Source organism: Carcharodon carcharias, chromosome 17 (genome assembly GCF_017639515.1).
Source record: "Carcharodon carcharias isolate sCarCar2 chromosome 17, sCarCar2.pri, whole genome shotgun sequence".
Classification (NCBI taxonomy): domain Eukaryota; kingdom Metazoa; phylum Chordata; class Chondrichthyes; order Lamniformes; family Lamnidae; genus Carcharodon; species Carcharodon carcharias.
Window position 1 is genome coordinate 23022577 of NC_054483.1, and position 17083 is coordinate 23039659.

Below are 17083 nucleotides of genomic sequence, written 5' to 3' on the forward strand. Positions count from 1 at the left end.
ACAACCGGAGCAGGTGGGCAAAGGCAAGTCATGTGATGCCACCTCCAGGAATCCACCCACCCAGTTTGCAACTCAGACTGAGTGGCAGCACCCGTGTGATTGGAGCAAACCTCCAGCCAGGCTAGCCACTGACAGAGGCCGAGATGATCAGACACCGGGGCTGCAACAAGTGCAGTGTCGGTGGGGGGCGGGGTAAAAGACATGAACACTGTCACACCGCACATAAAACGTCATCATAGACCTCCCATCCAGAAGCCTGCGTGCGGCTCTCAATTAAATAATGATGGTCATGCAAATAACCAGAAAAGGAATGAGCACAGCCCCCACCCACCACTCCCGTGTTTCACTGCAGCACAGCAGTGAGTGAGTGGCCCAGGGATGATCCTGCAGTGAGCATTTGCATCGCTAGTGACCACAAAATAAAAATACTGGACATAAACGCGCTTAAAGCTCTGAAAGAGTTATTTTGGACTTGAAACGTGAACTGTTTCTCTCTCCACAGATGCTGCCAGACCTGCTGAATTTTTCCAGCATTTCCTGTTTTTATTTCAGATTTCCAGCATCCGCAGTATTTTGGTTTCCTAAAAACATCTGGTACCAGACAGTGGACAGAGCAGCTAGAAACTGGAATATCTGTTCTACAACTGGATGAACGGCCAGCCTACAGTCAGGCCATGAATCAAACACACTACCTCTTTCCATTGTGTAGATCCTGAACCCAGATCCAAAACAGAATGTCGGTGGAAACCCTCAAACTTTCCTTTACATTCAACACCGATGTAATCTTTCTACAGTAAATGATCATGTCCAAATTTAAGAGGAAAATACCAACTGAGGGAAATCTGAAACAAAAGGAGAGATGTTCAAAAAGACAAGAGGAGCAGACACATGGGAACACCACCACCTGGAAGTTCCCCTCCAAGTCACTCGCCATCTAGACTTGGAAATAGCTCACCGTTCCTTCACTGTCACCGGGTCAAAATCCTGGAACTCCCTCTCTAACAGCACTGTGGGTGTACCTACAGCACGGACTGCAGCGGTTCAAGAAGGGAGCTCACCACCACCTTCTCAAGGGCAATTAGGGATTGGCAATAAATACAGGCCTAGCCAGTGAAGCCCACATTCTGTGAACAAATAAATTTTAAAAAGTGAATGGGCAAGTTAAAGACATGCAATGTGAAACTGCCAAATCCCAAATACACTAGTTTCTCATTCAGGATGTCTTCTCTGTTCTTAAATCCATTTGGCAGTTGCACCCACTGGACTAATTTTAATCCTCTCTCCCAAAGTCCATTCTACATCATCCTTGCCAACTTTCAAACAAAAAACTCAGTGCACGTGTTACTGACAAGGCCAGCATTTAATGGCAAACCCTAGGTGCACTGAGAATGTGGGACTGTGTCATATTAGACCACTGCACTCTCTGGCAGTTTGAGAGAACTGAGTAGCTTGACAGTTCATGGCAGGTTTGCTTCCCTTAAGGACATTAGTGAACCAATTGGGTTTTGAAGGCAAGATTACAGCTTCAAAATCACTCAAGAAATAGAAGGCTACTTTGTCATTTAATAAGGTTCTTTTTATTCGCAACATATATAAATATTATGTACTCTTTAACACCATCAAATATATATATATGTATAATATATATATATACACACGCACACACAAGACATATTCAATACAAAACAAGCACATATACAGTAACACGTGACAGCAGGTATCACTTGAACTGAATGGTTCATACTTGACACAGACACACATGAAGAAGCATTAATAAAATAAACAATTTACTCAACTACTTCACCTCATGTAGTAGTCCATTCTGTAATCCGACTAGTTGGAAAGCAATGCTGTGCCCCTGACCATTGAGAAGTTTCAACATGATTGCAGATTCCTTCATTTTAAAATGTTAAAAAGCTGCAGGACTTGTACATTGCTGTATGTGCTTCTTTTGGGCTGTAAATCACAAATCAAACTAGAATGCAATATCAGTATGGGGAGTGTGTTCAGCTGCTCTGCCTGTCTTGGACTCAGGGTTCTGTTTTTTGCCATCCCACGCTTGTCTATCTGCCTGTCGCCAAACTCCTCTCACGTGGAATACAGTGTGAATTACCATTAAACATTCTGCTCGCTGGATGGCCAGATGAGGTTGTCCGATCAGATTTTACTGTTGGAAACCACATTACACACGAGCAGACATAATCCACTCTACTTTTTTTTAAAAATCTGCATAAATTCACTTTTTGGGATGCCACAGCTGATGTTATGTCACACATGTGACTGATGCTGGACAGTTTTGTTTAAGCTGGCAACCTCATGAAGAAAACCAAAATTGCAGAAGTGCAATTTAGACATGATATTAATTTGCTGCCATACTTTTGTAAGGAGCCACACTCAGGTGGTCTTGTCTGCTAATGTTCAGCGCTTTGAAATGAGTTCGAATTCTACTCTGTGCATTGCCAATCTGGACCACGTCAAGCAGAAAGACACCAAGTAGAGGTTGTGGTGTCTTCCCGCAGCAGGGAGTGAAGCACAGGGTACTTGTAACCTTCTGGTGGCCAGCTGGAAAGGAGACTGAGCTAGCCCTGGCTGCAGAAAGATCAGTCCAGACAGGTGAAATTTAAAAATAAAGCAGGGGAATCATATCCATGAAAATAAGAAAAAGCTGCACCCAATATTATTTTTTAAGAAAATCATAACCCACTTCAAATGTATTCAAGCTTGCTTGTGAATAAGTTTGATAAACTGCATGCAAGGTTGGGAATCAACTTCCCACATGTGGCTCAGTTGCAAAGCAAGATTTCTCTCAAAAATGCATTAGTCCCAAACTCAAAAGAGCATCTGATATTATGCTGCAGATGCATTACTATTCCCACACTTGCTGTCCATGTATCCTCTCTCAAATGTAAGATGACAAAGTACTTTACGCAGCAATTGGAGATTGCATGTAAAAAGGCTTCTCGCTGTTTTGTTGAAATTGTGACTGCACCATTTTAACTCATTCATTTCAAGTTGCTCAAGTCATAGTAATATATTACAAACAGGTAATTAAATAAGTGTTATCAAAGCAGAAGACCCATAAGAAACAGAGTTGAAGCTCCCCAAGGTCGGACAGACACAGCATTCACTTAGGTGGTCTTGTAACGTATGTTGGACAATAGTGCATGGACTTTGTTTAAGGAATTGGAACACGTCACAGAGTTTGCACAGAACACTGCCTTCCAAAACTCTGAATTAACACAATCCCTGAAAGCTCCTTCATACCCACGCCTTGATAGAGATTTTGCTTATGAAGAAATACCCCTGAAATTCAAAAAGACTGGACTATTGCTGCTCTGATTCTCGTGGGCATCTCTCAGTGTCTATGTTGAACAAGGAGCAGTGCACTGGGATGGTGGGATGGGGATGGGGCTGGGCAGGAGGAAGAAACACATTACTGCAAGCTGCAGGGGCCTCGTCAGCAGGTACCACAGGCAGTGAAGAGCATGCTGAGGTGCTTCAGGTTGCTGTGCTGCTATGCACACGTCACCTCTTAATTATTGCTGGCCAGTGTATGACTGGAGTACATCCCTACAGGGCTGGGGCCAATATTTCTCATGATAACAAAGTTACAGTGAAAATTCGGCAGAGAATTTTTAATTCCTTTTTTAAATCAAGCACTGTGTTGCCATTATCCCACAGGTTTTTGGCATCATCTCGATACAGCTTATCCTACAACAACCCAGGTGACAGAGGCAGTTTCAGCACTTGTTCATTTGCTTTCGATTCCTTAAGGTGTTAGGACTAGTGCCATAGGCTGGTTTTCAGGACATGACTGGGTCTAGAGGATTCCTGTGTCCCATCTAGTGTAATGGTTGGACCCGTTGATAATATATAAACTGCATAACAAATGCAAATAATATGAAATATACCTTGAATTTTATAGTGCAGGCAATTCTACACGTTTGAATCAAACAGGAACTTCTGTTCAATTTTAAGGGGATTTAGTATTAGGCTGCAATTTACATCAGTGTTTTTATAATGGACCAAATCTAAACACTAACAACTTGGTCCTTCATAGAGCTTCCAAACATCAATGTATTTCAAGAACTGATTTTTTTTTGGTACATCGTTGTGATTTTCCAACCAACTTCTTTTTAAAAGATCGTTTGGATGTTGTTTTCAGATTTTTTCTTTGGACAATTGTTCAAATTCTGACAGGGGGGATACTGCAGGATTTTCAGATCTATAATGGTGCAGCCACTTGCCACTGGCCCATCAATTCTCAAACTAAACAGCAAACTGTGTAAAACTATTTCCCGTACGCTTGTAACACAGTGAATATTCAAACAATCAGAAAAGCAAACAAATCAAAACTTCAGAGTACAAAAAGAATTATGCTGAATATGTTTGTGTTGTAATCCTGCTGATTATTCCCACAGGGTGAAGACAAATGAAAGAAATCAAGGGAATCAATGCAGCTTGTGCGGCTGTAAGATGAACGGATCCATGCTAGCCAGTAAATGTTTGAGAGAAAACCCGAAGCCCTGGGACCAGATTGTGCACAAGAGAAGCTAGCAACTCAGGATTTGTTCTGCCCCTCCCCTCCTATCCATGCTCAAATCAGCATCAGCGACGCCAACACACGAACAGGCTTACACAAATTGCATGTTTAGCTGTACAAGCAGGGATTGGCTCCATGTTTAGCAACTGGCCAGAAGCATTCTGAGAATTCCAGAGATTGCATATCTCCAGATTTTCCTTTTATGGGTTCCACGATCTCGCGGAATTTTAGAAAGTTGGCATTTGCCTGATCAAAGTATTTTAAAAATGATATGTTGGAAGTTTCTCCAACAATGAGCTGGTCTCAGTCAGAATGTACATGGGAACTGGATATACCTGCCATTAGATAAAAGGCATTTTGTTTCCATTTGTTTGAAACAGACATCATTTCTACCTTTGGCAGAACTACATTGAAAAAGTCTAGGAAATACTTGTTTGGTCAGGCACCAACTTTATTGCAGTGCACTTGCTGAACTGATGCCAAATTAGGGGTTCCTGAGCAGCAGGATCAGAGGCTGGAAGTGTCCCACACTCCCTTTGCACAGCAGGATACTTGCTGCTGAACAATAAGCAAGTCACATCAGTCCAGGGATAGACTGAAACCGGAGTCTGAGAATTGGATGGACAACTGTTGGGACCAAGCCAGCTGAACACACTGCAGTGTCTCAAATTCATTGACAAAGGGGAGCTGCAAAGACACTTGCGGCTTTGTCAAAGTGATTTTGAGATGATGAGGCACATTGAGAATGAACTTGGCCTTGTCTGCTCCTTAATTTCCGAAGCAATATTGCTGGTTCCTCCCTACCTTTCAAAGCTCATCAGTAAGGCCACTGGTTTACAGTCAGTTTAATACAATTTGCCTATCATTAATGCGTCTTGTCACTGTCTTTCATGAAACATGTCATTCCTGTTGCAATGACCTGAAATAATTTATTCAGTTCCATTTCATCAATTTGAAAGTGGGACTTCTCCAACTGAATGAAGTTATAGTGGCTATCTTCTCCACTGCAGTCCCTCACGTGAGTGAAACTGAACCACAAAACCAGCAGTTTGGAGAGAAAGCTCACCCAGTCTGAAACAATTCCTGAGTTGTTCTCACCTGTCCTGTCCTGTCCTGTCCCCTCACCATCCCAAACAAAGAATCACTCGTCAACACTGCCCAATCCCAACTTGGCAAGAAGTCCAACTCTGGCACAGTATCTGGTGACTCTTTAAGATGGCTGCAGCCCACAATGTGCTGCATTCTTCTGCATGCACACTAAGTCTTTAACCACTTCACCATGCAGCGAACAATGCAGCAGGACAACTAATAATACAACAAACAAAAAAAAAGCTATTGGAGTGAAGGCTGATGAGAGAGCAAATAACACAAGCAAAAAATATGACAACTTCAACATGTTTGTCACCTTTTGTTACCCACTAAGCATAGTACATGAAGCTGCACACATGCAGGTAGGCTCCAGGACAATCTTTGCTCCTCCAGGTGTGTGAGCTTGACTGTTCAGAATTGTGCCCTTCCCGGTTAACACAAGGATTGTAGACACAGCATTTGTGCATTGTTTTCTTTGCCGTGAGCTACCTTTCACAGCAACGACGGAGCTGGACACTACAAATTGACAGATGTTTGGGTCACTTGAAATCCTGAGCTCTGGATCAACGAGGGGAAGAGGTTAGCAGTAGGAGCATGGCAGCAGGGTAGCTAAATTAAAACTGTTACTTGGAAGAATTGAATTTCTCTCTCACGTAAGTTTTGTTGGATTCTTGACCAAAGGATCACTTGGAAAATCTCTCCTATCTATTCACGGTCACTCAATGTTTCATGTTCTGGTCAGGTGAGGGGGTCTTCTCTGCCACCACTCTCCTGGTTAAATGTTCTTCTGGATGTGTGCTAACCACATGCTAAACATTTGGCAGTACCTGCCTTTTGGCTCTATACAATCCTTACGGTAACCTAAAGAAATGGATGCCAATCTCCGCACCACAATAACCTGCCACTTTCAAGGGTGCTATCATTGGATCAGCTTGCCTTCTTGTACCACAGTGGACAAGGGAAGAGTAAATCTGCCAGCAGGTTAGCACTGGGAACTCTGCAACCTATTCTCGTGATCAGCTGAAGAGCAACAGATTCAGAAAAGCCCAAGAGCCAGCCCCCAGCCACCTTTGTGAAGCATTGCTCATCCAATCCACCCTAACCAGAACATCCAGTTTAGCTGAGTTGAACTTAGCACAGATACCTGCCAATTGTAAAAAATCTGTACCGAGCTAGCTGATCTCATCTGGGCTACAATAGGCACATTATAACTCATCTTGTGGTCCTTAAGTTAGAGTGCTGGAGGTCAGGCAGCTCCTGGTAACCATCCAGCATATCTGTATGGGCACTGGGAGTGGGGAGGGGTAATGGATTGGTCTTTGCTGTGTATTGGAACAGGCTGCACCAGCCATGTAGGCCTCCATGCAAAAAACAGCCTCGAGGCTGAGGTACCAGAGGACACTTGCAGCTCTTGGAACTGGCCCAGAAAAGGAATCACCAACTCCAGAAATGAATTGTGTTCACTGTGCGGCAGTTCCCTTGCAAGACCTCACGTGACATACAGGTTAAAATTACAGGTAATAATTAAATACTACTCCTGTTCACATACTCCTTTTGGATGTATGTACACTTCTGTAAAAGCTAACATCCGCTTTCAAAACTGATGGGTCACTGTGTTCTGTGAAATGGAGATATTCACCTTCAAGGGAACTGTCTGTGAAAATTTCAAAAGACATGGATAATACTTTTAGCATCATTCAGGTCATGAAGTCATCGGTTCAATCATTTGTGAGAAATGACATACCATCTGGGGAATTCTGTCAATCTATTCATCTATCCTCAGACACCCTATGGGATCTCCAATCCCCCTGTTGCAAGCTCTTAATTGTTTCTCCGAGTCTCTACCTACCAAAATACAGCCAGTGTAAAATTCAATGTTCTTGACTCCTTCAGCTGCCGCAAGAAGCCTGACGAACGCAAATGTAAAACTCAAATGTTTTTTTCAAAATGACAAGGCCTGTGTTACACCAAATTCTACATCTAATCCACCCTAAGCATACATTCTGGCTAAGGAGCAAGTAATTGTGGAATATCAGTTTGACCTTTAACACAAGACTCCTCTTCTGGTGCAGAAGAGGCTTGGGTTGGTATTCTACTGGGGTAAAATCCATGATTTATGCAGAGTTAAGTTTCAGCCTCACAGCCCCTCACTTGCTTTGCAGTGCAAACCGCGATGGTGAGTCATTTTTGTTTTAAAGAAAGCAATTTGTCTGTGTGGGTTTGACGGTTAATCATAGGCTCAGCGCAACAGTGGTCATTACAGCTTCTAACCTTCTACTAATGGGCTGAGACCCCGTGATTAAACTCATGCCTACTTACTAATTATTGCATCAACCAGTACGTGAAGAAAACTTTGCTTTTGAGTTTGAAGGGATTTGGACCTCTCGGTTACATAAGGAAGTCGCTGGTAGGATACTAGCTTGGATGCACACTGTGTCTGAAGGCAAGGTCACAGGCTGGATTCATCCCCCCAGGCTGTTTCACTGCAACCACTTGACTGAAATCGCCACTCCTACGCTCCAGCTGGCAGTACCCCCTTCTGGATCAGATTCGCCTTCAGGCTCTTGAAAATCTGCAGCTGTTGGTCAAGGCGGAGGGCCAGTAGTTGCTGCAACAGTTTACTGGGATTCGGGCCCCTAGGAAGAAGCAGAGGCATAATGACAATTCTAAACTCCACTTCCAAAGGAATCCTTTGCAGCTGAACTCTCCAAGTGACAGCTCACTGAGTGAGGCAAAAGGCTTGAATTTATATAGCTACCTTTCACAACGTCAGGACTTTGCTTATGAGGTAGTTGTTGAGTTTTCGTCACTGTTGTAGCGTAGCACATGCAGCAGCCAATTTACTCTCGGCAATGTGATAATGATCAGATAATCTGGTTTTATAGTGATGTTTGAGGGATAAATATTGATGAGAACTCTTCTGTTTCTCTTCAAAATAGTGTCATGAGATTTCTTATGTTCATCTCAGTGAGCAGACAGAGCCTCAGTTTCATGTCTCACTCGAAAGACAGCATCAGTGCTCCTTCAGTTCTGTGCTGTGAGTTTTGGCCTCGATATTGCTCAAGTCTCTGGAGCGAGGTGTGAATCCCCAACCAGCTGACTCGGAGGCAAGAGTGCGAGGCTGATACCACCGAAGCTCGCAAAGGTAAAGTGCCCAACTTTGCATCCCATAGTGTACTGGCTACAGGTGCACAATTTCAATTGTTGTTTCTGGTGGGTAAGGTTCAGCACAAGGAGTAGATAAATGGAAAATGTTCTTTCTAATTGACACAGCGCAGTGCAGAAACAACAGTTGTATTTAGATAGCACCTCTAAGGAAGGAAAATGCCCCAAGGAGTGTAAACATCAAAAACTAACACCGTGCAGGTGCCCGGATCATAAAGGAGGAGGGGCAGATCCTGTGTGAAGGGAATTCCAGAGGCTGGAGCCTCGGCAACTGAAGTCACAGTCTCAATCAGAGAGGCACTGAATTGGGGAGAGAGAGATCTCCAAGTGCTGTAACGCTACAGGAGGTTACAGAAAAAGGTTGGGGCAAGAAATGAAAGACGTGTCCCACTCACTTAATACACCCACAATCATTCAATTTACAGCACTGACAGATCAGAGTCCCTTCTCTCAGCACTTAGTTGTAGAAGTGTTTTTATTCTACACAGTAATCATGTCAGTTTGAGGTTGTTTTGCTGTGTTCAAGGTGTTATATAAATGCAAGTTTCATGGATTTACATCACACCTCATCTCAAAAAATCCCACAGTCAATGAATTCCTTTTGGAAGGTTAAGCCTTCACTACAGGGAGGTGGAGCTCAGGGTCAGTGAAAGGTTTTTACCTAATGAAGCTGGCAATGTAGACATTCACAAAGGTCGCCATAAGATATTGGCAATCAAAGCGGTCCATAATCCCACCGTGACCAGGTATGGTGTCAGCAAAGTCCTGCAAAGAAAACAGGCCAATTACATCATGGGAATGTCACATTTTTCTTGCTGTTAACAGACAATTTGAAGAGCATGTGTGGAGTGAAACTGGGCAGATGCCTCAATCTCCTTTTGAAATAGTGAACAAGCTATAAAAAAAAAAATCATAGATCAGCTCACTAAAACCATGGGCATCTAACTCCGGAGATCTCCGTGGGATCCCCATCCTGTTTAAACTGAAACAGACTAGCTCCCTTGAATGGTATGGGGATTCTTTGAGGTGAAAAGAAAAGTGGTTGCTGGTCACACAGTGCAACGGAGCCGTTCACGAGGCCTCTCTCCTGGTTTCCCAGATGACCACTCCCAGATCTGATAAAGGGGACAGAATTAGTTGAGCAGTTTTAAGGAAGATGTTTTCAGTGTCTAGGTAAACACCCCCCAAGGCACTTTTCAGAACATAAGAAATAGGAGGGGGTCATACATCCCTTCCGAGCCTCCACCATTTGATATCAGGGCTGAACTTCAACCTCAATTCCACTTTCCTGTCCCCTCCCCGTATCCCTAGATCCCCTTAGTGTCCAAAAATCTAACTGAGCTCAGCACTGCATATGCTCAATAGCTCAATTAGCTACAGTCCTCTGGGGTCAAGAATTTCAAAGATTCACAATCCCCTGGATGAAGAAATTTCTCATCTCAGACACTAACACTGGGCCCTTATCCAGAAACCAGAAGCCCTCATTCCAGATGTTCCTGCCGGGGGGGAGCCACCCTCTAAACATCTATCCTTTCAGGCCTCGAAGAATGTTGTACGTTTCAACAAGATCAACTCTCATTCTTCAAAACTCCAGAGAGTTTAGAAAATGTTTTAGGAAGAGTTGCAATGGAACAGCATCTGACTGAGAATACATGTCACAGACACATCTATGACAAGAGTCTTCTAGGTGGTAGTGGTCACGGGTTTGGAAGGTGCTGTCTGTTGCAGTGTATCTCGTAGATGGTACACACTGCTGCTATCATTACAGAATGGGACATCCTGTTTTTACTTGGACCAACTTTTGCACTGCAATTCACGATTGGAGGGATCTCATCTCTCAAGTACTTTCTCATTTGACCTCTCATACTGACTTCTCTACTCCAAATCACTTATAGGCTGATTGACATCTATACCAGGACAGCAAGTGGCTAACTTCATCCCAAACTCGGCTCAAAAAGGTTCACAATGGCAGCCCTGGAACAACCCTACTGTTTTCTCTCTTGGACCTGGAGTACTTCAAAAAGGAAAAATCTGCAGGGCTACAGGGATAGAGCAGAGACATGTAGAACTGACTAGGTAGTGCTTTTTAGAAGAGGTAGCACAGACATGTTGGGCTGAAAGGATGGGCCAGTTTAGTTCTGGGGAGAGGTCAGAGAGGCAAGGATTGTCCTCCTTGGAGCAGAGACAGTTAACAGAAGACCAAAGAGGGGTATTCAAAATATTGACAAGCTGTGGGGGAAGCAGGAGGAGACTGTTTCCTCAGACAAGGGTGGGTGACCAAAAGTCACAGAGTTACAATAGTTGGGTTATGATCCGGAATGTGTTCTCTGAAAGTGCAGCAGAATCACGTTCCATAGTAACTTTCAAGAGGGAATTGAAGGCAACTAATTTGGAGAGCTATTGGGAAAACTGCTGTGATGTGGGACCAAACTGCAGAGTCCTTTCATTGAGCAGGACAGGTGCTTAGTGGGGAGACCGAGGCAAAATACTAATGTCACTGGACGAGTAATCCAGAGGCCAGACTAATGCTCTGGGGACCTAGGCTCAGATCCCACCATGGCATTTAAATTCAATTAATAAACGTGGAATATAAAGCTAATCTCAGTAATGATGAGCATGAAGCTATCATCGATTATTGTAAAAACCCATGTGGTTCACTCGTGTTCTGAAAGGAAATCTACTGTTCTTACCCAGCCTGGCCTCCATGTGGTTGCCCTCTGAAATGGCCTTGTATTTCTCAAGGGCAGTTCGGGATGATAAATGCTGGTCTCGGCAGTGACACCCACATCCCATGAAAAGAATAAAGCGCAAACAGACAGCATGTGCTCCCAGCTATTTTGCAAGATTGTAATGGCCTGCTTGTGTGCTGGGTGATTTGCTGGTTTTAATCTCTTGCTGTGTCGGGCTGCTCTCAGGTGCTGCATTATCTCTTCCCTTTGCCAGGAAACAAAGGATTAAAAATACCTTGATCTTGAATGCTCTCTTGAAACCGCTGGCAAAGAAACCTCCAAAGGGGCTGATCAGTGAGGCAAAGGTGGAAAGGGCGATGCTGTGAATCTGGAACGGGTACAGCCGGATAGTTTGCTACAGGAATGAGACAAGAAAAAGCACAAATAATTCATGAATAGTAACTTCTACCCTTTTCAAATTGGAATATTTCACTTCAAGGGGCTGAGTTTCTGACCTTGTTCTGCACACACACTGAAGAATTGGCAGGCACGTTACTTACTGTCCTTTTATTTTAATGAATAAAAAAAACCATGATTTCCTAGCAGTGCAAAGTCAAAAGATCAGCCCCTGAAAACCTGGTGAACTCACGCCATCATACCCAGCCTATAATGGAGTGCAGACCACAGGGGATTGTGTAGTCCTGTAGCTGGAAGAGCTCTGATGGCTCACAGTCCACGCTGAAAGTGTTGGCATCATTGTTGAACTCAAATGGGCAGACAAAGTATTTGTATCCAGACATGGCGTAGGAAAGCTGCAAAAACAAGAAGGCACAGCAATGAAGGCGAACAGCAGGCCGGCACGGAGCTAGAAGAGAAGACACAGATGTGTTTCAATACCACTGGCTCAGCTCACTTCCCCCACGTGCTTTCCTGCCTGGTGATATTATCCAGTTACTTCCAAGCCTCTCTGTCTGTCCTGCATTTAACACTGGTCCACTTGTCTTGGAGCAGGAATGTTAACAGTCAATTAAATGACTGTGAAAGCGTGGCTGGTTCACTGAACGATGAGCGAACATGGCCTGCTGTGTAATTCACTGTAGACCCAATGTAGACAAAGCTCTTCAGAATCAGAGGGCACAGGAGGCCATTTGGCATATTGTGCCTGTGCTAGCTCTTTCCGAGAGCTATCCAACTGTCTAACTTGGCTAGATTTTTCCTTTTCAAGTATTTATCTCATTCCCTTTTGAAAGTTATATCTGGATGAGCTTGCACCACCCCTTTCACAGAGTGCATTCCAGGTCACAAGAACTCAAAAAAATTCTCATCTCTTCTTCTGCCAATTCGCTTAGACCCATGTCCTCTGGTTACTGACCCTTCTGCTACTTGGGAACAGCTTCTCCTTATTTGCTCAATCAAAATCTTCCTGATTTTGAACACCTCGATTAAATCTCTCGTTAACCTTCTCTGTTCCCAGGATTACTGCTTCTCCAATCTCCGCCACGTAGCTGAATTCCCCCAGTCCTGGGACTGTTCTAGTAAATCTCCTCTTTCTCAGTCCTTTCTTTCATAACATTAGACAGACTTCAGTAATTCCGTTCACATGCAACAGTTAGCTCTGTGAGTAAGTAACTTATGCCTGTGCCTCTCAAACTGAAAGGATGAAATTAGAAATGGAAACCTTTCCTTCACATCTCCCAAAGCCCATTTTACTGGCTCTGGCACTGAGTGTGTTATTGTTGTTGTTTTTCTCAACCACTTGGTTGAATGGAGAGACATCCTGATTAAAAAGGGACAGTTGAGAGACAAGATTGTCATAACAAATGATAGTGGCTTTGAAATTCTAATCCCATCCACATAGACTATTTTATTGATTCTCACCAGAACGCCAAATAGAACTGTTGAGAAGAATCCTCCGATAAATCCTTCCCAGGTCTTCTTGGGCGACAACTGTAAAGACACGGACACAACTGACAATCAGATCATTTTTACAACATGTGAAAATGGAAAGGTTTGTTATATAACCTTTTTTTGTAATTTGTTCTGTGAAGTGTCCATACCATCCCAGAAACTGATAAACAACTAGAAGTGGAGAGAAGTAACTTTCACAAAGGCCAAAGTGATCCTGTGTCACACAGTTACGTGTAAACAAGCTGCGTCAGGTGGAAGGCTGTTCCCTCTGTCTACCTCCACACCCCCATCCTTCATTCTATTAAGTCCTGATATGGGCAGTCTGAATCTGAATTCAGTTGTAGGTGGAGCACAGAAGAGGCAGCCCTTCACCCACTCATGTCACCCCTTGCACAGGAATCTCTGATTCCCTTTGCAGCAGCATCCAATGGTTCTTGCATGACTCTCGAGCATTTGTCTTGCCCAGCCTACCTGAAAAACCATTCGAGGAACTCATTGCTGGGTTGGTGTTGACATGCTTCCCGACATCCAGGCCTGCACTTGGCTTAACTTCTCTCAGTGGATTTACTTGTATTTCAGTTAATAGAATTGAACAAGGGGCAACCTAGCCACAGCAGAAGAGAGCAATACACACTCTCCTCCAGCTAGTTCAACACAATGCCCTGCCTTTTTCCCTGCAATCTCTAAATCCTCGCACTGACCTATTTCCTCTGTCTGTTTGGAACCATTAAGAGCTTCTGTTAAGCTTTCATTGCTTCATTAGGCTCTAGCAGTTTAACATCTTCACATTTGATCAAGTGACAATGCATCAGTGGGTGATGAAAGATCACATTAGGATGTGACTTCCACACTGGGATCTAGGGTGATTGTTTGCTGCATATAAACTTTCGTTGGAAAGGACAAGTTCAGAGTGCCATGTACTTGTGTCCCAGCATCAAGCATAATCAGGTGAAATAGACAACGTGCAGCATGAAGCTCCCTCCAAAATGTGCTTCAGCCTCCCACCAGAAGTACTCCTGCCATTTCCCATACTAATCATCTCACGGCCTTTTCTGAGTGAGCTCACCACTCGTACTGAATTGGCTATTTCTATCAATGGTAGAGTTAAAAATATAACTGGACGTTTCTCTGCGATATGCGGTCATGTCTCTTCAACTTCCCACTGACCTTGATGAGTGGAGTTCTGCCAAAGAAGAATCCAAACATGTAGGCCATGATGTCATTGCAGATCACACAGGAAATGGGCACAATGAACCTGAGGAGCAAGAAAGAAGAACAAAAAATAAACCAACATCTGGGAGACAGACACTGACCTATCAGGGCTCTGGATCTTTAATCCACCCAAGCTTGCTCATAGTTACCACTGAAAGCAGCAGCTGACAATTCTATTCTGAATGACACACACACTCTGTGAAGCTGTGTCCTTTGCTGTTCAATGCAGCATTCTGTTCATGTTACTCGTGATTGGCCTTGAAGTATCAGGGCTGCATTGCTCAAGTGGAGACTCTCAACCTAGGCTCTAACAGTTTATCCTGCAACGGGATGGTTCCAATGTAGGCTTGCTAGGAGACTGACAGGGACAATGGTGCACACTGTCTTCTATAACAGTTCTTGGGGACCATTGTAATTCAAGCTCAGGATCTATGATAAGACAGGATCAGGGTTCCATTGGATGCATGGAGTTCATGTGGCTTAGACTGATGAGTGGTACAGTTACAGCAACATTATGTTTCTAAGGCTTAAGGCAGTTGAGCATGGAGTCCCTGGTGTTGGGAAGGTTTCAAGTGTTGGTTTGGTGTTGCCACATAGCAGGACAGTTCAACAATGAAGTGTGCCATTGAGACCCAGTGGTAACATCATTACATGCTTTAAATAGGAATTTCAGTGACAGAAAAACCTCCTAACATCTGAGTCCAAATCACCGAAACACGAGATGGATGATCGTTCATCTCACTGAGCTGCACTCAAGTATCTGCCCAACTTGCCATATACCAGTCACTGACTTTAGAAGGAATGCATTGTGCAAAGCGCTCAGGGGCAGTTCAACAATGCCACAAAGCTCGTCGTCAATGTTTCTCTTCGCACTAACTGGGACATCCAAGAGCTGATAAAAAGCCCCTACAAGGAAATCTTGTGTTGGTGAAAGGTTGAACTGGACAGAAATGGAAGCAAATGAAAATGATCCAACTGTCAAAATGACTCGAGTTTACACAATCATGGGCAAAGGAAGAAAGTACTGGCTTGTCACATACCAAATCATTCCGTCAAAGAGGTTGTGGATGATCAGATGAGACTGAGTAACTACAATCAGCAATGTCACATGCGTCCATCCAAACTGTGAAGGAACAAAGGACATCAGATAAACCTCTGGCCAGGGTTGTTAAATCCAAATACCAGGTTAGCAACATTTTTAACCAAGAGAAATGTAAACAACTGAGAACCAAATGGTGCATAAATTAGGATTCCAAGGGTATGGCACACGACGCCAAGCTGTTACAAGCACTGGGATTAAACCCTGGTGGGTTGGTGATCCTTCTGGAATGAATAGAACGAGGATCACATCTTGGGATGTAGGAAGCAGCATGGAGACGGGAACCAGCTCTGCATCCAGTGAGCATCTAAGGTGTAACACAGATTGGCCTTCGTGGGTGATTAGTCCCACTCCTTCTGCCCCATTCAGTTGTGTCAAACAAACTGCAACTCCCTATAAACTCCCCAGCTTACGGCCCATCCAAGATGCTGAGCAAACCAATCCCAGTTGGCAGATTGGGATGGCGGACAACACCAAGGGTGGCTCTAGGTGGCAGTGCCAGCTGAAAAACCAATGTACTTTGTGTTTCATTCTGATGGTCAGCAGTTAACGTACCATGTAGAACTGGAGTCTGTAGTGCTTCTTCACCAGGCTCAGGACGAACATGCAAAATCCTAGGAACAAAACAAAAGTCATTGTCCCATGTCTTGAGTGGACTTGCTGAAACTCATTCAGTCCCATTCAAATAAGTGGAGACAGCTGGTTCTTAGGCTGCTTGTACCTCTGATATGCAATTAGACAGGCCCTTGAGGAGCTGCTCTTAGATTCCCAGGATGATCCAACTTTTGATCCTCAGTCTGTACTGGGTTAGCTGGTCTTTGCTGAGACAGCACGTGGGGTGTGTAAGTGATGTTCAGCAATGCTGCACAGGAAAGGGGAATGAAACATGGAAGCTACAGCACACAAACAGGTCATTCAGTCCAATTGTCTCTGATGGCGATTATACTCCACACGAGCCTCCTCCCACCTTTCTTCATCTGTTTCGACATATCCTTCTATTGCTTTCTCCCCCATGTGTTTATCTAGCTTCCCCTGCGTACATCTATACTATTCACCTCAGCCACTCCCTGTTGTAGCGAGTTTCCCAATCACAGGGGAGGGGAAAAGAAATTCTCTTAACTATCTAACACACACACTCCTGACTCTAACCCATAATTCACATTGAAAGTGAAAGCAGAATGAGGTTTGGATGCAAATCCACCGCCCACCCCACCACCCTCAAAGAGCTTGTATTACCTAGCTCACTTTGTAAAACTGGCCACTTGAGTGGGATAGCAGAATGCATTTAATATCTGTGATATATCATCCCAACTAGGGGCAACAGTTTCAGAGGAGGGGAGCAGGAAAGGTGAACTTCAAAGAGAAGTGCTCTTCACATCTGGGGCTGGCTAGATTGAC

General features: G+C 43.9%; 1 protein-coding gene across 1 annotated transcript in view; it reads right to left on the reverse strand.

The window, feature by feature from the left end:
- Positions 1 to 1558: 1558 nt before the first annotated feature.
- cds2 (CDP-diacylglycerol synthase (phosphatidate cytidylyltransferase) 2) overlaps positions 1559 to 17083 on the reverse strand; it is a 35418-nt gene continuing 19893 nt past the window's right edge. The window contains exons 6-13 of the mRNA XM_041209330.1: positions 16241 to 16299; positions 15627 to 15709; positions 14542 to 14629; positions 13345 to 13413; positions 12126 to 12278; positions 11762 to 11881; positions 9459 to 9562; positions 1559 to 8268 (exon numbers count right to left, since the gene is read on the reverse strand). Of these exons, the coding sequence (XP_041065264.1) occupies positions 8145 to 8268; positions 9459 to 9562; positions 11762 to 11881; positions 12126 to 12278; positions 13345 to 13413; positions 14542 to 14629; positions 15627 to 15709; positions 16241 to 16299 (800 nt within the window). The 3' untranslated portion in view covers positions 1559 to 8144. The remainder of the gene's footprint in view (positions 8269 to 9458; positions 9563 to 11761; positions 11882 to 12125; positions 12279 to 13344; positions 13414 to 14541; positions 14630 to 15626; positions 15710 to 16240; positions 16300 to 17083) is intronic.